This window comes from Mirounga angustirostris, unplaced genomic scaffold (genome assembly GCF_029215605.1).
Source record: "Mirounga angustirostris isolate CCGP_5_RB_7025 unplaced genomic scaffold, mMirAng1.0.hap1 SCAF_9, whole genome shotgun sequence".
Classification (NCBI taxonomy): Eukaryota; Metazoa; Chordata; class Mammalia; order Carnivora; family Phocidae; genus Mirounga; species Mirounga angustirostris.
In genome coordinates this window covers 55,193,445-55,216,994 of record NW_026991717.1, presented here as the reverse complement: position 1 = coordinate 55,216,994, position 23,550 = coordinate 55,193,445, and the positions used below count along the sequence as shown (strand labels likewise).

Below are 23,550 nucleotides of genomic sequence, written 5' to 3'. Positions count from 1 at the left end.
CTGTAGGGGCTTTCTCCTAACACCAGGATGGTCTCTGCAGATGCCTTGGCCTGTGCCACAGATTACACCAACCCTTCCAAATGGAAATTTTACTAGTAATTTCCTCCTGCAGATTTTACAACCTTCTCTGGCAAACCCATCAGGGCACTAAGCAATGCGATGAGCTAGACTTCTCTTTTTTTCCCTATCCTACATGTTGGGCAGGTCATGAATCCCTTAAGTACCTATTCTGAAATGATAGACTACATTTCAATAATCATTTTATTAGTTACAGAAGAATCTCCACTAGTATTTACAAAGTGCAAAAAAAGCTGTTATTACTCCTAAAGTGTGAAATAACAATTATCCTTCATACAACAAAAGAACAAGATGAAAATCTTTTCATGTTATAATTCACTAATTTTGCTAGTTTTTTATTAGAGCATTACAATTAAGACATTAAATTATAAATTCATGTGGTATACTTAGAAATTAAATTACAAAATAACACAAATACTTTTAAGGTGTGTTGTGCCAACAAAGTTTAAATTTTTATCATTAATTGGGATTCAGATTTTGGATTAGGTAGACAGTTTGGCTTACTCTGTGATGTGTATAAAGGCTGGAAAGGGCAAGGGAGGAGGAAGATGTCTTTAAATAAATTATGTCACAGAAAAATTTTAAAAGCAAAAAATGATTATGTTTTTAAATGGTATAAATTAATATTTTAACCTGCTGGCACAACGTACAGAAAATACTTAAATGACAGAGGTTTTTTTTTTTTTTAAAGCAAACAGCAGCTTTACAAACAGTAATACTTCTTTATACATATATTAAAGTAACAATGTGTTAAGATTTAACAGTTTTATGTTAAAGAGTTGAAAAATGAATGTAGAGTTCACTACTCATTTGCACATTACAATCCCCACCCCCCCCAGCTTATTAAGAAATCAGACAAGTACATTATTTGGATATTAATTTTTCAATATTTAAACTATGTGAATTCCTTTTGACTAATTCTTTTCCAAATACTGGAAGCATATAAAATACCCTCTCTGCAAAAATGACCTCCAATCAAAGCCTTTAAAAACTTTTCAATGTATCACACACATTATTTTTCCCATGTTTAGTCAAAAGAAATATATTACATCATTTACAAACATATTTAAACCAAAAATTAAGCTAGTATGAACATTTGTCTTTTGAGAAGTGATCTTCACAGCAAACAAACCTACTAAAGCAGAAATCTAGTTCTGGGAGTGCAATTCATATTATATAATTCATATACTTATGTACTGAAATAGAAATCTAATATTAATTATTGCCATAAAACAACCTCTACACACTAAGAAAAAAATATCTATGGTTTTTATTTCTTGTGATAATGAACCCCTACTCTTACCATTAGGTCTCCGAAGAGCCACCCACTCCCAGTTACAAACAAAAAACAAAAAACAAAAAAAAACCACTTTCCCAATTTTCACACCTCCTCCTGTATAGAATATACAAATTCCAGAATTTATCTAAAGGAAACAAATTATAAGGACATTATTAATACTTATTTAAGCATACTTTCGACACAGTAGCATTTCCTTTAATAAATTTTGGATAGTCCTCTAGAGTGACCTGTCTCATATAAAAAAGGCTGTGGTCCCTTGGGTTTGCTGGCAGAAGATCCTGCACGTGCAAGAGCATTTATCAAACACATAATCAAACACTTCTGAAGTCTATAGTAATAAATTTAAAAGTTACTGGTGTTCTGAAGATTTCCTCAACTTCTCTTTTGATACAAATGTCAAAAATGTAAAATGACAATTCTCATTCAGAAGAGATATAAAATATAAGAAACCTTTGAAAAGCCAATACCTCAAGATCAAGAGTTATCTGAATCACTGACACCAAGCAAAGGAAATTTACACCATAAAAAGTATGAAAAGTTTTTAAACTCACTTTTAAGATTGTCAGTAGTTCAAAATCTCTATCATTTCCTTAAACCAATTAACACTTCCAAATGTGTAGACACAGTAAGGTCTGCCACATATACACCCATGATTACTATTTCAGAGGCTTCATTCCTTACATGCTGTGTTCCTTTAAGTACTAGACTAAATACGTTGTGCCTAAGAAGTCTATACTGGAGAACAGTTTAGACAGGACAGGATAATAATGTCCCCTTTTAGCACACTAATAAAGTTGATAGACTGACATTTTCTATACAGCAATGCTCCTAAACTTCCATAATGCACAAATAACTAAATCATCACCCAAGAAATCTCATTCTCCAGTATTAAATGCCAGCATTATAAAACATCACAACTAGCACAGTAGTCCCAATGAGTTCAGTAAAAAACCTGCCCAATTCTTCTCTCCTGCCTCTGTGAGGCAAAGCCCTGCGCCATTAAACCAGAGCAGGGAAAGTACCCCTCCCTCCTCAGTTCTGTGCCTGCTTGTGGGAGCTTGAGAGCTTAAGGCTGGAGCCGAGGGTGCATGTGTGTGGTCCACTGGAGGCTGGCGATGGGGCGGTGCGGGGCGGGGGGGGGGGGGGGGGGGGAGTTGGAGGGATGAGAGAAAAACAGGTCATCTGTAAGTCTCCCAACATTACATAAACTTGTAGACGTCACTACCAGGTGATTGACCAGCAAATAAAACTTCTAGCTGAGTAAGTTTAAATTCTCCCAAGCAGGTACATACATTATCTTAGAGAAGGGCAGGGATAAATAGTGATCAAGAAGTAATACCTGCCTAGATCTGTGTACTCTAAATCATCTAATAGTTTCAGCACAATTAGAACAACTTTCTCGCTTCTTCAAAACTTCCTTTTCCAGCCTTTTGATTATCAGGATACACATTGTAAGTTGTGTAAAGTTCTTCTCCCTGACCTCCTATCAGTAACTACGGTTGGTGTTATGTGGCAGGTGCTCAAGGCTAGGGACAAAATAGGTATTTTTTTAAAAAGGTGAAATGGTTTTTCACTCAGGACAAGTTCGGATACCTAATCAAGTTCAGATAGCAAATCCAGAGGGTCCCAAATCAAAAGCATGCAAGAGAACACACCAGTAGAAGACTCTGTTTCGGAATAGTTTACACGTTAAGTGCTGCAGTCATATAATTGGTTACAGTTAATCACCTGCCACAATTTGCCTAACTTTATGTAAATACGAATATGTACAAGAGCATTCCTGAGGTAAGTAAGAAGTAAATATGAGACAGAACCTGTTAGGTCCTATCATGGGTGACTTTTCACTATTAAAGACAACATCTATCACTTTCCACAAGTACGGCCAGCTCTACTGCATCGTGGTGACTCCTTTGCTAGCCTAAGTTTTGGAGGCTCTGTTTTAGCCTATCCCAACTTTAATCGATTACAATGATCAATGGCTTCTAAAATAAACATTTTTGGACCAAAGAAAAGTGGCATCAGTTTTTAACACAAAACAATTGTGGGCTTAGCTACCCTCAGCCTTTTTTTCAGTTTTCCAAATCTACCTCCAGTTCTTTTTTAAAGAAGCCCAAACAACTTTTGATCAAATTAGAGTGAAGGAGGCATAGTCTTGAAACATTGGTTAAGTGCTCCTATCGATCTTTAACTTTCAAAATGACTCTAAATAGGCATTTTAAATTTATTTTCTTTTTTAAACCTAGTCTTCTTCTATTTTAATCATTATTTTCCATAACAAAATAAACTCAAACAACTGAATTTCCACACAGCTCTTAGAAAGACACTTAGATGCTAATTAAAAGCTAAGCTACAGATTATAGTAAAACAAGTAAAAGACAGCTACAAAAAATATTTGTCAGAAATTAAATATACATATTAAATACTGGACAATGCAAAACGTTGAGATGAAGCATAAAAGAGAATGGCTGCAACCCTTACACAGTTGGAGACAGACAGTGGACATTTCCTGAGTTACAGACCTGGGGGCGGATAACTAAGATCAGAGGGCTCGTTGTTCAGCGAGCTGCAGCTGCTAGGCTTCTGCTGCTCCTGACTTGCTTGGTGGTCAGTAGTCCAGGCCTCCCCATCTATCCCTGGTTCTAGCACTTCAGGCACTTCTGCCTCCTCTTCTCCACTCTGCTCTGCATGGTCTTCCTCAGAACCATTAAGGGTTTTTCCAAGCTGAAGAGTCTCCATTGTTCTCTGGGTCTCAGAGACCCACGACTCAATTCTACTATTGAGCTGTACTTCTACAGATATGGGTTCATGAGTATAATCTTCCTCCTCTTCCTCATCTTCATCATCCTCTTCTTCGAGCATGCCAGGGACAAGAGTGCTGGTGGTGCTGGTGATGGAGGAATTTAAGAGATCTCGGCAACTGCCATCCAAAGAACCAGTCTCTGTACTCTGCTGGGAGGCCCATTCCAGGTCATCGGGCTTCACTTCCTCTTTATCGCTCACTGTTGATCTCCCAGGGTTTGCAGCTGAGGTAGTACTGCTTGCAGCCAGTAATGATGGCTGCTTACCAACAGGGGCTGCATCAGATGGAAGTTTCCTGGGCTTTTCAGATGTGCTATGCTTACTGGAAACCTCTCTCTCATTTTCTGATGTTTCCAGCCCATCTGAGGTTTCCACCATGTTTCTCCAATTTGTTTCTGCAAATATCAAACAGATTTTTTAAAAACCAGAACAGTTCCAGAATCATACAACTCTTAAAAGAGGGAAGAACAAACTACAGAAATTTGTTGGCTCACCAACTGGTTGGAGAAACTAAAAACTTATTCTAGTACTGGTTTAAATGTTACAAAAGGAGAACAATTCTAAAAAATGTGCATTTAAGATAAAGAAACAAGGAGGCAAAAGTAAGCGTATTTATGGCTCAGAATGCACAAGATCTTGTAACAACAGGAGCTCATTAATGCTTTTACATAAAATCCATATTCATGAGAATCAATGAATTGCCTTTTTTTTTTTTTTGGCCTAGAGGTGTACTGGGCCCAAGGATCCACGAGTCACAGATGGCAGAGCCAAGATGTCCAGCAGAAATACTTCTAATTTGACGTGTTTGTTTCATGCTCCCACAGCAAGTTATCTGAGAACTGTCTTAGCCTATAATGGGACTTGTTTCCACTTATAATAAGCAAAGAAGCCATCCATGCATTTCTAACATTTGTGAAAATCTGTTTAATAATACATGTAGCTGGGCTCACCAACTGAATTTGGTAGCCAAAAAAAGAAGTGTTATTATATAATACAGTGGTGATAATCTAAATTATTTTTAATGACAGAAAGTCAGTTTAAAACAAAAAAACTGAGAACGAGGAGACAAAGGACAGCTCTCTTACCCCTCATTTTTCATGTGTTTTTCTTTCATTTTTCATTTTTTTATTATTGAGGTATAATGGACATATGACATTATACTAGTTTCAGGTGTACAACATAATGATTTGGTATTTGTAAGTATTGCAAAATGATTGCCTTAATAAATCAAGTTAATAATCTGTCAGCATACAGTTACCAAAAAATTTTTTTCTTCTGATGAGGATTTTAAGATCTACTCCATAGCAATTTTCAAATATGCAATACAGTATTATTAATTGTAATTGCCATGTTTTACGTTATATCCCCATGACTTAATTTATTTTATAACAGCCAAGTCTCTACTTTTTGACACCCTTCGCTCATTTCACCCACTCCCCAAGACTCTGGCAACACACACGTGTGTGTGCACACACACTATGTCTTCTTTATCCATTCATCCATTTGATGGACACTTAGGTTGTTTCCATAATTTGGCTACTGTGAATGATGATGAAATGAACATGGGAGTAGAGATATTTCTTTGAGGTAATAATTTCACGTCCTTTGGGTATATACCCAGAAGATGGGATTGCTGGATCATATGGTATTTCTATTTTTAATTTTTTGAGGAACCTCCATACTGTTTTCTGTAGTGCTTGCACAAATTTACACTGTCACAGTGTACAAGGATTTCATTTTCTCCACATCCTTGCTAACATTTGTTATTTTTTGTCTTTTTGATAATAGCCATTTTAACAGGTGTCAGGTGGTGTATCTTGTAGTTTCAATTTGCATTTCCCTGATGATTAGTGATGCTGAACATCTTTTTATATTGGCCATCTATGTCTTCTTTGGAAAAAATGTATATTCGGATCCTCTGCTCTTTTAATTGGATTGTTGGTTTTTTTCAGTTGTATGAGTTCTTTATCTATTTTGGATATTAACCCCTTATCAGATAGATGATTTGCAAGTATTTTCTCCCATTCAGTAGGTTGCCTTTTCATTTTGTTGATTCCCTCTGCTGTGCAGGAGCTTCTTAGTTTGATGTAGTCCCATTTATTTATTTTTGCCTTTTAAAAAAAATAACACCCCCTTCTATTTGCATTATAGCTGCTACCTACAGTTTGTAAGTATGATGATCAAGCTGTAGTGATAAAGCAAGTCTATTCATACTAATATATCAACTTGAATGTCACCTATCAACTATTCACTGATAAAAACCATATTTTGGGCACTTGAAGTCAGGGCACATGGTTTGGAAAAAACCTTTCTTTCCTGCAGTTACTTCAAGTTTGAAGTAAGTTGTTTCCAGTCTCCTACTCATGAAAAAAAAAATCTACTCCTTCTCCTATATTTTCATTCTTAGTTAATAACATTATCATTTTTGTAGTCTCAAAGCAAAAGAAAACTTATAGTACTCATTGACCTTATAGTTCTCCCTTACTTTATTCAGCTGAACTTATATGTCACTTCTAGCTCAAAAACTATTAAATTTGGTCACTACTGTCTTAGCTCAAGCCTTCTTTATCTTGCTATACATCTACATATATTCCTAATTGGTTTTGTGAATTGGTCACATCACTGTCTAACGGGCTTTCTATTACCCTATGACAAGATCCAAATACCTCAGCTTGGCATAGCCAAAGCCCTCTGTGATCTGACCCTCACCTATCTTTCCCATCCCATTCATTACAACCCCCAGCCATGCACTCTATGCTTGGGGTCAGTCTGAATTCTCATTGCTCCCAGAAGTCATAACCTTTCTATTTACAATTCCTTGCTTTGCATAAGCTGTTCTTTCCATATGAGATGTGTTTTCCTCCTTTACCCTTCAGACTCCCACCATCCTGGATGACCATCCTTAAATGTCAATTCCTTATGAAGTCTTTCCTGACTTTCCACTCACGTGAATTCCCATAGCACTTCTGGCATATATAGTTCAAAAGCACTTTTGTGTTTGCTGTGCTGCCCCTTCTTCCCTCCTTATCCTCATTCCTGCTCATCTGTGTCCCTATGGTTGGCACAGAGTAAGTGCTGGAGGCAAAAAAGCCTATTAAATGAAAAATACCACACATATATTTAATTATGCCCCCCCTAAAAAAACTTTAAAAGGGCATATATATTTTTTTTAATTTTATGCGCACATTTATATTTCCTTCCAACAGTTTTTTTTTTTAATTTTTTTATTCTTATGTTAATCCCCTTACATTACAACATTAGTTTTAGATGAAGTGTTCCATGATTCATTGTTTGTGCACAACACCCAGTGCTCCATGCAGAATGTGCCCTCCTAAATACCCACCACCAGGCTAACCCATCCTCCCACCCCCCTCCCCTCTAGAACCCTGTTTGTTTTTCAGAGTCCATCGTCTCTCATGGTTCGTCTACCCCTCCGATTTCCCCCGCTTCATTCTTCCCCTCCCGCTACCTTCTTCTTCTTCTTCTTTTTTTTTTTTTCTTAACATATATTGCATTATTTGTTTCAGAGGTACAGATCTGAGATTCAACAGTCTTGCACAATTCACAGCGCTTACCAGAGCACATACACTCCCCAGTGTCTATCAACCAGTCCCCCCATCCCTCCCACCCCACCCCCCACTCCAACAACACTCAGTTTGTTTCCTGCGATTAAGAATTCCTCATATCAGTGAGATCATATGATACATGTCTTTCTCTGTTTGACTTATTTCACTCAACATAATACCCTCCAGTTCCATCCACGTCGTTGCAAATGGCAAGATCTCATTCCTTTTGATGGCTGCATAATATTCCATTGTATATATATACCACATCTTCTTTATCCATTCATCTGTCGATGGACATCTTGGCTCTTTCCACAGTTTGGCTATTGTGGACATTGCTGCTATAAACATCGGGGTGCACGTAGCCCTTCGGATCCCTACTTTTGTATCTTTGGGGTAAATACCCAGTAGTGCAATTGCTGGATCATATGGTAGCTCTATTTTCAACTTTTTGAGGAACCTCCATACAGTTTTCCAGAGTGGCTGCACCAGCTTGCATTCCCACCAACAGTGTAGGAGGGTTCCCCTTTCTCCGCATCCCCGCCAACATCTGTCGTTTCCTGACTTGTTAATTTTAGCCATTCTGACTGGTGTGAGGTGATATCTCATTGAGGTTTTGATTTGGATTTCCCTGATGCCGAGCGATATTGAGCACTTTTTCATGTGTCTGTTGGCCATTTGGATGTCTTCTTTGGAAAAATGTCTGTTCATGTCTTCTGCCCATTTCTTAATTGGATTCTTTGTTCTTTGGGTGTTGAGTTTGATGAGTTCTTTATAGATTTTGGATACTAGCCCTTTATCTGATATGTCATTTGCAAATATCTTCTCCCATTCTGTCGGTTGTCTTTTGGTTTTGTTAACTGTTTCCTTTGCTTTGCAAAAGCTTCTTATCTTGATGAAGTCCCAATAGTTCATTTTTGTCCTTGCTTCCCTTGCCTTTGGCGATGTTTCTAGGAAGAAGTTGCTTCGGCTGAGGTCAAAGAGGTTGTTGCCTGTGTTCTCCTTTAGGATTTTGATGGACTCCTGTCTCACATTGAGGTCTTTCAACCATTTGGAGTCTATTTTTGTGTGTGGTGTAAGGAAGTGGTCCAGTTTCATTCTTCTGCATGTGTCTATCCAATTTTCCCAACACCATTTGTTGAAGAGACTGTCTTTGTTCCATTGGACATTCTTTCCCGCTTTGTCGAAGATTAGTTGACCATAGAGTTGAGGGTCCATTTCTGGGCTCTCTATTCTGTTCCATTGATCGATGTGTCTGTTTTTGTGCCAGTACCATGCTGTCTTGATGATGACAGCTTTGTAATAGAGCTTGAAGTCCGGAATTGTGATGCCACCGGCTTTGCTTTTCTTTTTCAATATTCCTCTGGCTATGCGGGGTCTTTTCTGGTTCCATACAAATTTTAGGATTATTTGTTCCATTTCTTTGAAAAAAGTGGATGGTATTTTGATGGGGATTGCATTGAATGTGTAGATTGCTCTAGGTAGCATTGACATCTTCACAATATTTGTTCTTCCAATCCATGAGCATGGAACGTTTTTCCATTTCTTTGTGTCTTCCTCAATTTCTTTCATGAGTATTTTATAGTTTTCTGAGTACAGATCCTTTGTCTCTTTGGTTAGATTTATTCCTAGGTATCTTATGGTTTTGGGTGCAATTGTAAATGGGATCGACTCCTTAATTTCTCTTTCTTCTGTCTTGTTGTTGGTGTATAGGAATGCCACTGACTTCTGTGCATTGATTTTATATCCTGCCACTTTACTGAATTCCTGTATGAGTTCTAGCAGTTTTGGGGTGGAGTCTTTTGGGTTTTCCACATAAAGTATCATATCATCTGCAAAGAGTGAGAGTTTGACTTCTTCTTTGCCAATTTGGATGCCTTTGATTTCTTTTTGTTGTCTGATTGCTGTGGCTAGGACTTCCAATACTATGTTGAATAGCAGTGGTGATAGTGGACATCCCTGCCGCGTTCCTGACCTTAGGGGGAAAGCTCTCAGTTTTTCCCCATTGAGAATAATATTTGCTGTAGGTTTTTCATAGATGGCTTTTATGATATTGAGGTATGTACCCTCTATCCCTATACTCTGAAGAGTTTTGATCAAGAAAGGATGCTGTACTTTGTCAAAAGCTTTTTCGGCATCTATCGAGAGGATCATATGATTCTTGTTCTTTCCTTTGTTAATGTACTGTATCACATTGATTGATTTGCGGATGTTGAACCAACCTTGCAGCCCAGGGATAAATCCCACTTGGTCATGGTGAATAATCCTTTTAATGTACTGTTGGATCCTATTGGCTAGTATTTTGGTGAGAATTTTTGCATCCATGTTCATCAGGGATATTGGTCTGTAATTCTCCTTTTTGATGGGGTCTTTGTCTGGTTTGGGGATCAAGGTAATGCTGGCCTCATAAAATGAGTTTGGAAGTTTTCCTTCCGTTTCAATTTTTTGGAACAGTTTCAGAAGAATAGGTAATTCTTCTTGAAATGTTTGGTAGAATTCCCCTGGGAAGCCATCTGGCCCTGGGCTTTTGTTTTTTGGGAGATTTTTGATGACTGCTTCAATTTCCTTAGTGGTTATAGGTCTGTTCAGGTTTTCTATTTCATCCTGGTTCAGTTTTGGTAGTTGATACATCTCTAGGAATGCATCCATCTCTTCCAGGTTATCTAATTTGCTGGCATAGAGTTGCTCATAATATGTTCTTATAATTGTTTGTATTTCTTTGGTGTTGGTTGTGATCTCTCCTCTTTCATTCATGATTTTGTTGATTTGGGTCATTTCTCTTCTCTTTTTGATAAGTCTGGCCAGGGGTTTATCAATCTTGTTAATTCTTTCAAAGAACCAGCTCCTAGTTTCGTTGATCTGTTCTACTGTTCTTTTAGTTTCTATTTCATTGATTTCTGCTCTGATCTTTATGATTTCTCTTCTCTTGCTGGGTTTAGGCTTTATTTGCTGTTCTTTCTCCAGCTCCTTTAGGTGTAGGGTTAGGTTGTGTACTTGAGACCTTTCTTGTTTCTTGAGAAAGGCTTGTATTGCTATATACTTTCCTCTTAGGACTGCCTTTGCTGCATCCCAAAGATTTTGAACAGTTGTGTTTTCATTTTCATTAGTTTCCATGTATTTTTTTAATTCTTCTTTAATTTCCTGGTTGACCCATTCATTCTTCAGTAGGATGCTCTTTAGCCTCCATGTATTTGAGTTCTTTCCGACTTTCCTCTTGGGATTGAGTTCTAGTTTCAAAGCATTGTGGTCTGAAAATAGGCAGGGAATGATCCCAATCTTTTGGTACCGGTTGAGACCTGATTTATGACCTAGGATGTGGTCGATTCTGGAGAATGTTCCATGGGCAGTAGAGAAGAATGTGTATTCCGTTGCTTTGGGGTGGAATGTTCTGAATATGTCTGTGAAGTCCATTTGGTCCAGTGTGTCATTTAAAGTCTTTATTTCCTTGTTGATCTTTTGCTTAGATGATCTGTCCATTTCAGTGAGGGGGATGTTAAAGTCCCCCACTATTATTGTATTGTTGTTGATGTGTTTCTTTGCTTTTGTTATTAATTGCCTTATATAATTGGCTGCTCCCATGTTAGGGGCATAGATATTTACAATTGTTAGATCTTCTTGTTGGATAGATCCTTTAAGTATGATATAGTGTCCTTCCTCATCTCTTATTACAGTCTTTGGTTTAAAATCTAATTTGTCTGATATAAGGATTGCCACCCCAGCTTTCTTTTGGTGTCCATTAGCATGGTAAATGGTTTTCCACCCCCTCACTTTCAATCTGGGGGTGTCTTTGGGTCTAAAATGAGTCTCTTGCAGACAGCATATCGATGGATCTTGTTTTTTAATCCAGTCTGTTAGCCTGTGTCTTTTGATTGGGGCATTGAGCCCATTTACATTCAAGGTAACTATTGAAAGATAGGAATTTAGTGCCATTGTATTGCCTGTAAGGTGACTGTTACCATATATTGTCTGTGTTCCTTTCTGGTCTATGTTGCTTTTAGGGTCTCTCTTTGCTTAGAGGACCCCTTTCAAGATTTCCTGTAGGGCTGGTTTTGTGTTTGCAAATTCCTTTAGTTTTTTTTTGTCCTGGAAACTTTTTATCTCTCCTTCAATTTTCAATGACAGCCTAGCTGGATAGAGTATTCTTGGCTGCATATTTTTCTCATTTAGTGCTCTGAATATATCCTGCCAGTCCTTTCTGGCCTGCCAGGTCTCTGTGGATAGGTCTGTTGCCAATCTAATGTTTCTACCATTGTAGGTTACATATCTCTTCTCCCGAGCTGCTTTCAGGATTTTCTCTTTGTCTGTGAGACTTGTAAGTTTTACTATTAGATGTCGGGGAGTTGACCTATTTTTATTGATTTTGAGAGGGGTTCTCTGTGCTTCCTGGATTTTCATGCCTGTTTCTTTCCCCAAATTAGGGAAGTTCTCTGCTATAATTTGCTCCATTATACCTTCTGCCCCCCTCTCTCTTTCTTCTTCTTCTGGGATCCCAATTATTCTAATGTTGTTTCGTCTTATGGTATCACTTATCTCTCGAATTCTGCCCTCATGATCCAGTAGTTGTTTATCTCTCTTTTTCTCAGCTTCTTTATTTTCCAGCATTTCATCTTCTATATTACTGATTCTCTCTTCTGCCTCATTTATTCTAGCAGTTAGTGCCCCCATTTTTGATTGCACCTCATTAATAGCCTTTTTGATTTCTACTTGGTTGGATTTTAGCTCTTTTACTTCTCCAGAAAGAGTTTCTCTAATAACTTCCATATTTTTTTCAAGCCCAGCTAGTATCTTTAAAGTGATGATTCTGAACTCTAGATCTGACATCGTACTAATGTCCGTATTGAGTAGGTCCCTGGCAGTCGGTACTGCCTCTTGTTCTTTTTGTTGAGGTGATTTTTTCCGTCTCGTCATTTTGTGCAGAGGAGAATAGATTAATGAGAGAACAAAATGCTAGCAGAGTAACCACGTCCCCAGAAAATATACTCTAAACAAATCAGAAAAGACCTGAAGCAGTGGGATAAGAAGGGGAAAGAGAGAAAAAAAAAAAAGAAAAAAAAAAGAAAAAGATAAAGATAAAAACAACAACAAACAAAACAAAAGAACAACAACAAAAGAAAAACCAGAATGTGATCAAATATGATCTATATGGTATATAGATCAGTGCCACACACTAGATTTGGGGTGTGTTTTGGTCTTTTAGAAGAAAGTGTCTCCCAAAATTTTAAAGAAAGAAAAACTTATATATGTACAAAAATAAGGGTTGATATGATGAAGGGATGGAAAATGACTGTAAAAATGGAAATTATAAAAAATTTTATAAAAGGAATTGATAAGAAGTTGTTTGAAAAAAGAAAGAGGATTTAAAAAAGAAAAAAGAAAAAGAAAAAAAAAGGGAGAGGATGTGATCAGGCAGGGGAATAGAGAACACCATATACTAGAGATTTAGGGTATATTTTAATCTGTTAGAAGAAACTATCTCAAAATTTTAAAGAGAGAACAACTTATATATATAAGCCAAAAATATGGGTAACTACTATGAAGGGATAGAATATGACTCTAAAAATTAAAAATAAAAATGTTTTTTTTAAAAAAAGGGATTGATAAGATGTTGTTTGAAAAAGGGAAAAAGAAAAATTCAAAAAGAAATAAAAAGACAGTTAAAAAAAAAATTAACTTTAAAAGACTAAGGAATCATGGTAAAAAAGCCGTGAATTCTATGTGCAGTAGTCCCTTAGCGCTGGAGTTCTGCTGTTCTCATTGATCGGTAAACTTGGTCTTGGCTGGCTGTTCTCGCTGATCTTCTGGGGAGGGGCCTGTTGCCGTGGTTTCCAAATGTCTCTGCCGGAGGCGGAATAGCCCCGCCCTTGCCCCCTCCCGGCTAAGTAATCTGCTCGGGTTTGCTCTCCGGGGCTTTTGTTCCCTGCGAGCTTTCCGTACAGCTTTGGAGGCGGAGAGTGAAAATGGCGGCCTCCCAATCTCCGCCCCGGAGGAGCCGAGAACTCGGGCCCGCTCCTCAGTGAGCCCCCAGAGAAAAGCCGTCAGTCACTCCAGTCTCCCCGGTCTGCAGCTGCACTCCGTGCTCAACCGGCCTGTGACCACGCGTTTCTATCTCTGGCACCGGACCCGGTCTGGAGTCTCCAAACCCAGCAGATGCCTGCGGTGCACTCCCGCGCGGCTCCTCCCGGGGGAGGAAGGTGAGTCTCCCCGGATCTGCCGCTTGTGGGGTCCCTGCTGGAGGAGCAGGGGCCCGACTGGGCCGCGGATCGCGGTTAATGGCAACCCCAGCTGAGAGCCCGCGCCTGGGCTCCGCCTCTGCAGCCGGCTTCCCTGCTGCGTTACCTGGGAGCTCTGCTGCCCTCAGGCACCCCCGGTCTTTCTGTGACCCCGAGGGTCCTGAGACCACACTGTCCCGGAGGGTTCCACCCCCCGCTGAGCCACCAGAGTGACGTCCCTCGGCGGAGCTGACTTTTAAAAGTTCCGATTTTGTGCTCCGCGGCTCTATCACTTGCCAGAAGCGGCCGACGGAGGCCCCTCCCCCGCCGTCTATCCTCCCGAATATCGCCTCGGATTCACTTCTCCGCACGTCCTACCTTCCAGAAAGTGGTCGCTTTTCTGCTGAGACAGTTGTTGCTCTTCTTTTCTTCGATCTCCTGTTGAGTTTGTAGGTGTTCAGAATGGTTTGATCCCTATCCAGCTGAATTCCTGAGAGGAGACGAAATCCAGGTCTCCTACTCCTCCGCCATCTTGCTCCGCCCCCTCCTTCCAACAGTTTTTATCCTCCCCTAAAAGTGTAAGAGTTCACTTGGAGTTCCACCTCCCCCTTGTCAGTGAGTCAACGAACAGGAAAGAGGAAGGAGGTCAGGATACTAGGTCAGGCTGATCTCTCTCCAGAATCAACCTTAGGCCTTCATCTACTTGGGTAGGTGAGCTGAAAGCCCACATGGGTCCTTGGGATAGTAAAGGGAGATAAGACTTCAAAAGCAGAAGCAAAGGACTCTGCTATTAGCCATCAAGAGACTTGCCACAATAATCAAAAAGCCACCAAGGTCACGTATCTACTGGGGAGGGAGGGTCTAGGCTCCCACTTTAAAGTAACAGATAAAGCTTGATCAACAGCTGATGAGCACACAAACACATGCATACAACATGGAGAAAGAGAAGAGTACGAAAGTGCCATCTTTCTCTAGGGGACAGGAGAAATCTGATTGGGATGGGGAGGAGGACAGTCTAAATCCTGAACAGGACCTCTAGAAGTCCACTTCTGATGAAGGAACCAGGAAGCAAGTTAAAGGAAGAACCAAAGATCTCAACAAACCTAGAAATGGTACTGATTCAAACCCACCCTGCTTCTGAATTTTTATTGTAGCGTTATTTATTCAATAGAGCTCTTCTTTGCTTGTTAATCCCTTCTATGCTTTCCTCTTTTGTTTATTGGGTCTTTGTGAAATTGTCTTTTAAACTTTCAAATCACTAGAGGATTTCTTAGAGGATGAGGTATGTGTATTTCTCCTTTCAGTCAGTACAGAGAAGCTGTCCATCTTTAGTTATACTTAGAACAAGCAAATGAGTTCAAGAAACTACAGAACAAACTAGTGGCAGAAAATGAGCAGGAAATTCAGGATGGATGGACTACATAATGAGGTTGTCCTCCCCTCGTAAGTGATTACTGAAAAGCTACTATACTGTCCTATTAAGAACTCAATCAACAGACAGGGAACACAATCACCCTGGCTAAGAATGCAGATTCTAGAGTCAGATTTACCAGGTGTATGCACTGACAAGTTAATTACCTCTCTTTATCTTAGGCTCCTCATCTATGAAATGCAGTACAGTATTTTTTTTAATTTTTAAAAAAGATTTATTTATTTGAGAGAGAGAGCGAGAAAGAGAGAGTGGGCGTGGGAGGGGGAGAGGGAGACAGAGAATCTCAAGCAGACTCCCCATTCAGCACGGAGCCTGCCCTGTGGCTCGATCTCAGGACCCGGAGATCATGACCTGAGCTGAAATCGAGTAGGATGCTTAACCAACTGAGCCACCCAGATGCCCCTGCAGTACAATATTTCTTATCTCATAGGGTTGCTCACACAATCGAATATATTAATAAATGTGAAATGCTTACAGAAGTGCTTAGCACATAGTATGAATTCAGTGAGATATTATTATTATGTATCAAGTGCCCATTATGTGTCAAGTTCCTACCTCAAAGAACTTACAACTTAGTTGGAATTTATGTTCAAAACTATTTGTTTCATGTAATAAGTATGACAGAACTGAGACTCAGCACAGGTGGAAGGAAAACATAAGCAAAGAAAACAAGGGGTATATAAAAGACAGTAAGACTGGACTATCATAGGAGGTTTTCTATTCTGCCAATGATTAGCATTCTTTTCCCAGCTTTGTTTTTCCTTTAAACTATGGGGAGAAAAACATTTTAGGAATCCTGCATCAGGATAACATGGAAGATGCTGTTTGTTGTCTATCCAACAGTCATTCCCCATTTTCTTCCTGGATAACAGAACCCCCAAACTTGGAATGAACTTGAGTCCAGTCCTGGAGGATGAATTAAAATAGTTCTTAGACTATAATGGTTATCCCATTCCTCCTTTGCCAAATAGTCCCTTGCTCGTCTCCCTTGCAGCTAAAAGGAGTCACAAGATCAGTTCTGGCTAAATGAAACAAAAGGAGAAGTCTTCTGAAAATTGTTTCTTTCACTGATAAAAGGAACTCACACTGCCTGAACCTCCTGCTTTTGACTACTAATGCCAGAGCCACAGCAGCTACTTATGAACATGAGACGATGGCACAAGAATAGAAAGCCACAGACTGCAAATGGAAGAACAGAAAGAAGGAAAGAGCTAGGGACTTTGAGGGTATTGTGAAATAATTAAATATCCTGATTTCTTAGGCCACATTAGTGGTTTTATGTTTGTTGCTGAATGCATCCGATACACAAAGAATGACTTCATGCTTTCTTCTCAGTGTTATTTGTGATTCCTTCCACTCATTTTGTTGGTGTCCTCATAAATCAGCTCATCATGTCAGAATCTTAAAGATTCCATCTAAATCCTTCCTTAGGATTCAACCATTAGCTCTACCAGATTTAAAAAAAAAAAAAAAAAAAAGACAACCACAGGTCCAAAATGGTGTCACTTAGACTGAGTTCCCAAACTAGAGCTTAATTCCCAATCCAATTGCAGTTTCAAACTCCCCTAGAAATGCGGCCTTAATTGGTCAGTCAGGAAATTTTTCTTTCCATCAGCACCAATGAGTCTGTCACCTGGGTCCTCTCCATCCTCCAAAGATAGGTGAGGTAATCTGCATAAGACCCCTTGCTTTTTCCCTTAGCAACAGCGTCCTCTGGAACAATCTTTTTCTTTTCCTAGTAACTTTCTTCCCTGCCTTGCCACCCACCCATAAAAACTTTCCACTTTGTAAAAGTCTTCAGACTGCCTCTCTACTTGCTAGATGGTGGCTGCCCAATTCATGAATCATTCAATAAAGCTACCTAGATCATCAAATACACTTGGTTGAATTTTGTTATTTAACAGCTCATAGAATTTTAGCTTTGAGTGGAACCTTATAGATGACCTAGATGAACCCTCCTCATTTCACTAAAGAGAAATCTGAGGCCCAGAAATTAATCAATTATTTCTCAGTCCCCCACGCAGAGTGTGTGAGAAAGCTAAAGCTTCAATCTTTGAACACTATATTTGGTGCCTTTTGAAAACATCTCCTAAGTCTTTGAGAGGTTCTTTTCATAACTTTTCTTTCCATGTGCTCAAACCCACAGCTTTATGAATTTACCTTGAAATTTGCTTTTGAGATCTGCATTATCATTATATAGAGAGAACTGATCTCATTTACAAAGTTGGCACTTTATCTTATTTTCAACTAGTGGCACTTCAGCCAAAAAAACGTCTGCCTCTAAGCCAGTAACACTTATTCCTGGGGCGCCTGGGTGGCTCAGTCCTTAAGCGTCAGCCTTCAGCTCAGGTCATGGCCCCAGGGTCCTGGGATCGAGCCCCACATGAGGCTCCCTGCTCAGCGGGAAGCCTGTTTCTCCCTCTCCCACTCCTCTTGCTTGTGTTCCCTCTCTCGCTATGTCTCTGTCAAATAAATAAATAAAATCGTAATAAAAAAAAACACTTATCCTTGATCTGCAGTTTCCTAAAGTCCCAGAGTAACTTGTTCATTGTCTCTGGCCTAGAGCTTTGTCAAAGCATTCCAAACATTTAACTACAATCACAGATAGGGAGACTAGGAAAGGGAGTGTGAGGAAAAAAAGGGAAAACATGAGGACTCATTTTTCTACATGTTAAATTTTAGTTGGCAACAAGCTATTCAATAAACTCCCAGATAGATTTAAAAAAAAAAGAAGAAGAAGGAAGAAACTGGAGCTAAGTTGAAGGAGGTGGCTATCCTATTTTTAAAAAGAAAAAATAGGGGAAGCGAACCAGAAACATCATGAAAACTGGAGAACTTAAGAGTTCAAAGTATTGTAGAAAAAAGGCAAGGACACTCCTAAGACATATAGAGTGCAGTAAATAATATTATTTTAAACATTACACATGTTAAAAAGAAAACCACAGGCCCAAAACGGCATCACTGAGGCCAAATCACCAAACCAGAGCTTAAGATCTAACCTAATGACAGTTTCAACCTCCCTCAGAAATCTGTTTGAAGAGTTTTCTGGTCAGCGCTAATGAGGTAATCTGTCACAAGGGCCCTTTCCACCCCCAAAAGGAAGATGAGACAATCCATTAATAAGACCCCTTGCCTGTCTCCCTAAAGGAAGGTGACCTGGCCAGGAACCATTCTTTCTTTTCTTTTGCTAATAATTTCCTTGCCCCACCCTCTTTCCTATATATAAGCCTTCCATTTTGTGCAATTCCTCAGAGCTCCCCACTACTTGCTAGAAGGGATGTTGCCCCGGTGCATAAATAACTAAGAAAGCCAATTAGATCTTTACATTTACTCAGGTGAATTTTTGTTCTTTAACACACACAAATGCTGGGTTTTAGTCTGTTTCTTTTTGACTACTATCAAATTTAACTTAAATGTCATATGTCTAGATTTTATAAGCTTATATTCCATAATATTCAGGTCTTTTGTTTACTTAGTAAATCAAAACTTCAACAATTCAGTATAAAGTATTAGAATGAAACTTCCTAGAATTTACTTAGTTATAGGCCACAAGTATTGTACCTTTTGCTTTTTAAACCCCTTTGCGGATTCTGGAAATGTGACTAAATTACAGGGGCCCATAGCAAGTCTCAGCTCCAAATAGTCTCCTAATTTTTAATGGACATGCTTAATGCAATTTTTCAAACCAAAATTCAGACCAAAATGTGAATAATCAATGAGATAAAAAGGTAATGTGAAAAATCATTTTCAAAATGATTTTAATCACTTAAATGGTTTCAACGTTTAAAACATCTGATATATACCATATACCATATACACCAACTTACCATATTCCTTTTCATTTACTTCAGAAATGGGTTCAGAAATGACACTGCAGAAAGAAATGGCGCTTGCCGCAGAGGGGTTCCGAGAGTGCCCCATGTGGTGTGGTGCCTTTTTCACGTTCTTCAAGGCTTCCTCCGCCTGCTCTTGTTCCATTGCTGCAACCATCTCTTTATATGCTTTCCTGGCTTCCTCAGTGAGCTCTACCAACTGATTAAACAGGCTCTAAAAAGAGATTTTGATTAGTGCATTTTGGGGCTGTACTTTTTATTCCTATAACTGACAATAAGTCTCTCTACTGTTTCAGGATCAGACACACTTTCAATCAGCACAAAATCCAAATGGTACGCACACTGCAGAACATTATAAAATACTCTGTAACTTACAGATATTGTTTATGTAATTCTCACAAGTCTGAGGAAATTTCCTGATTCAATACTAGTCATTAACTGTGATATACTGAAAGTTCTTGCCAAGTTTATCAATTCAACAACTGCCCCCTTCAGTCTCTGGCACTACAGTGAGTACAGAGACCACTGGAACACCACTCTGCTCTTAAGGAAACTTCCATGTGGCTGAAAGATAGGAGACACCAATGATTCAAGGTACCTTATTTTAAATGCCTTGAGATGTACAAAATGTTCTGGCTTTTGGAAGAAACATCAAATCTAACTGCTGAGCATCGCTGAAGAATTTCCCAAGTACTATTACCTCTGACATAGGCCTTGAAAAATAGATACAATTTTGAAGGGTGGAGATCCTGCATTCTTAGCCAAACATGCAAAACAATAAATACAGGTATAGACTTCAGAAAGTACAAGGCTTGTCTGGGGAGCAGTGAAGAATCCTTATATGGATTAGAATATAAGGGAATGAGCGTATGCAGTGTGGTATCGAAGTTTATAGAAGAAGATGGCAGCCTCCACAAGAATTAAAAGTTCCCTGGATGTGTGCTTATTGGAAGAGCTTGAAGAAGATCAAAAGAAGTCAGTGATGGGATGGCTAGCTGAAAATATGACACTTATAAGAAGGACAAACTAAAGATACTGGGACAAATGCAAATTACAAAAACAGAATAAAGAGCCTGAAGAAGAATGTAGAGCTAAATAATCAGAAGTTCCTCCATCAGTGAAACAAAATGAACACGAATGGCAATTAATAATTCCAGCAAAATGGTGGGTGGACTATACACATGTTAATAAAATGGCAAAATTCATATAGCATTGAAGTTGAACTTCAACAATTATGACCTCTAAAAAACTCCAAAGAAAACTGAAGTTTCCATAGCCACTAGAAAAGACAATCAAATAATAACTTGTTGTGATTCTTACATCATAATTGAACAACCTTCTACTTCCGTTTAATGTCTTAATTTAGTATCACAATGCAACACACCCACACATTAAATAAAAAATGTCAGATGTCAGACCTGAACATTCCTAAGAATATGTTTAATATTATATATTAAATTATGCTTTCAGACAATGGGAAGAAAAGTACAGTACAACTTTTTTCCTCCTACCAAGGCACTTTCATTTAACTTTAAAACCGTAACTGGATGAAAGCATGGCAAAAAATGTCATATTGCTATGGAATATGTCCCTGAAAATACGTCCTTAAGAAGGAAAAACATAAGTAGCGTGCTTTAGCCAGCTTCAGTTTAAACTGATTAAGGTAGTAGGTATAATAAATCTGTTGCCAACTGCAATGATTTTAAGCATGCTAATACTACTAGTAGTATCAAAATATACTCAGCATTTACTTATTTTTAAAAAGAAGGAATAATGGATTCTGGTAAAAACAGCTCCTATGTGTTACATGTAACAGACTTCCTAAATATTTGTTTGCAACGTTTAACAAACTATGCATTTAAGTGAAGCCAACAAAAAGAAAATAGGCATACGGATGTGTGATATTGAGATTAACAATCATTTTACAATATAAATAAAACACAGAAATAGTTGGGAATAAAAAAATAAGTAAGAAGAGAAAAAAAGAAAATTTAAGAGAAAAGCTATCAGGGAATAGAAACCTTGAATGTCAGGGTAAGGAGAGAAAGTTTAATTCAAAGGTTACTTTTAGCAGACGGTAAAAATAACTTAGGTGTACTACCACATTATTGCAATGGGTACACTTGATAATATACCACTATTTCCTTTACCCCTATTTTAAGAGTATATTTTGGTTTAAACAATAACTTACCTATCTCAAAGTAGTAGAGGACAAGTGAAACAATGTACAAACAAAACTGGCAAGCATTTTATAAAGCCATACACATAATCCAGTATATATAATTCAGTAAGAAGTCAATACAATGAAAAACAAACATGTCCACTTTTCCTGACCTCAATCTCACTCCTATTCCATAAACTAATAGTGAACAAAAAAGGAGTAATTTTAATTAGGTGTCTTTATATATGACCCTTTTTTCCCACAGAGGTACTTATCACCCAAATTCGCACATATAGTTTAACATAGCAAGCAGGTATACATATACCACACAGTTTACTGAACAAACATTTATCACCTGCTCATGCTCAAGTAATGTGAAAGGTGTCAGGGACACAAAGACAAGAGGTCTGCCCTCAAGGAATTCATAGTTAAAGGGAAAGAAACACATAATCTACAGCAAGGCAGTATGATACCTATAACCAAGAAAAGCACAGGCTACTGTGGGAGCAGAAATATTGAGTATATACTCATAAAGTAGGTGGGTAGATAACTTCATGGGTAGTGGGAGAGAACCTGAATGGAAATGGGGGTATGCAAACATGGTAACTGGATAAGAAAGGACACACGCTTAAATAAATAAAAATAGTATGGCTAGGAAGAGGGAAAATGGTCCATGAATGGTGTCACAAAATACTTCAGAGTCAACTTCATAAAAGAGTCTTAAAATGTTATCAGTTACTAAGCATTACTGGAGATAAATAACTTTTATTCTAATTATTAATTACCAGCCTATTGTTATTATTATTACTTATTATCATCAGCTCCTATGGGCAAAGCTTTGTATTAGCAGACCAGGAGAGGAAGATAAAGGTATCATGAGTGCAGAATTATTTTGACAATTGGTTAGGAATTCCATTTTCAAAAAGAAAATCCTCTCTAATTAAAGGATCTTTTTCTCTCTTGACTCCAAATAGCATAAAATATAGCCAATATATACACTGAAGAAAATTATTTTATATCATATAATATCGAGTATCTTTACCTAGCAGTTAAATAATTATCATATATTACAAAATTGAACCCAGAAGAAAAAAGCACTGTGGGAAAAACAGGAGCTGAAATCTTTACAGCCAAAATACTGTAGGATTAACTTGTGTAAATGTTTTTAGCACTAAAAAAAGGAAATGTAATATTCAAAAATTTTCCACTCATTCTTGAGAGAGTCACCTCATTTCTTCAAATGCTTTAAAAGAACACTGGCACATGTTAACAGAAAACGTATTGGGGGGGGTGAGGACAAGAGGGAGTGAGGGAGTGTATCCTCTTAGGTCTTACCTCAGCACCAAAGTAGTTGAAGATTCCCACTACGCTAACAGGAACCAGCTTGTTCACACAGCGTCCTAGAGCTTTTCTTCCAAGGGCAAACACAAAAGGAATTTCTTGTTCCCGTGCCATGGCTATAACATTATAGAGAGCCTCATCCAGGCCACCTGAGAAAGTCAACACATGCTGAGGTCTTAATTTATTTATATAAATGGAGGTATTTTAGCATCCAACAGCTAAAGCGTAAAACACAGCAGCAAAGGATTCTATGAATGCTTGTGGCACTTTTGCTATTCTACTTATTTTCCTATTGGAATTTATATGATGTATGGATATATATATATATATATATACACACACATATGTATGTATTTTCTTTCTTCCCAATAAATTTTAAAATTCTTCAACACCAGTTTTTGTCTCTCCATAGGGATTGGTATAGTGGGGGTCAAATTTCAATACATTCACTAAAAAAGAAATTAAAATTGTTAATAGTGGCTGATATATTTATTCTCTCAGCCCAAGTGGCAATAACACAGATATATACTACTATTTTTATTGGTATTTCTCCCCTGTGGATAATATGCCTACTACTAATACCTCTGCATCTGCCTACTCCAATTACCCAAAGTGGCTCACTTGGTTGGCCCAACTTAAATCCTTCACTAGTGTTCATAGATTAGGACTTCTTTACAGTCCAATCTCAATTTTATTACTTAATTTGAGGTAATGAAAGATTTCACTTTCTTTCCTCATGTTCAGTATTATGTTTTATACCTAAACTCTGCAAAGAAAGACATATGGCTTTCACTTTAAAATTCATTGTATATCTTACAACTATACTAAATAAAT

The 23,550-nt window shown here is 38.2% G+C and overlaps 1 protein-coding gene across 2 annotated transcripts in view; it reads right to left on the bottom strand.

Annotated features, from left to right (window-relative positions):
- Positions 1-247: 247 nt before the first annotated feature.
- The window catches only part of SECISBP2L (SECIS binding protein 2 like), a 68,804-nt gene continuing 45,501 nt past the window's right edge, over positions 248-23,550 (bottom strand). The window contains exons 16-18 of one of the 2 annotated variants that reach the window (XM_045900125.3): positions 22,711-22,865; positions 19,209-19,428; positions 248-4,572 (exon numbers count right to left, since the gene is read on the bottom strand). In XM_045900125.3, coding sequence (XP_045756081.1) covers positions 3,890-4,572; positions 19,209-19,428; positions 22,711-22,865 — 1,058 coding nt within the window. In that variant the 3' untranslated portion in view covers positions 248-3,889. Of the gene's footprint in view, positions 4,573-14,308; positions 14,440-19,208; positions 19,429-22,710; positions 22,866-23,550 lie in introns of those variants that run through there. The other variant, XM_064570504.1, reaches the window with a different exon arrangement.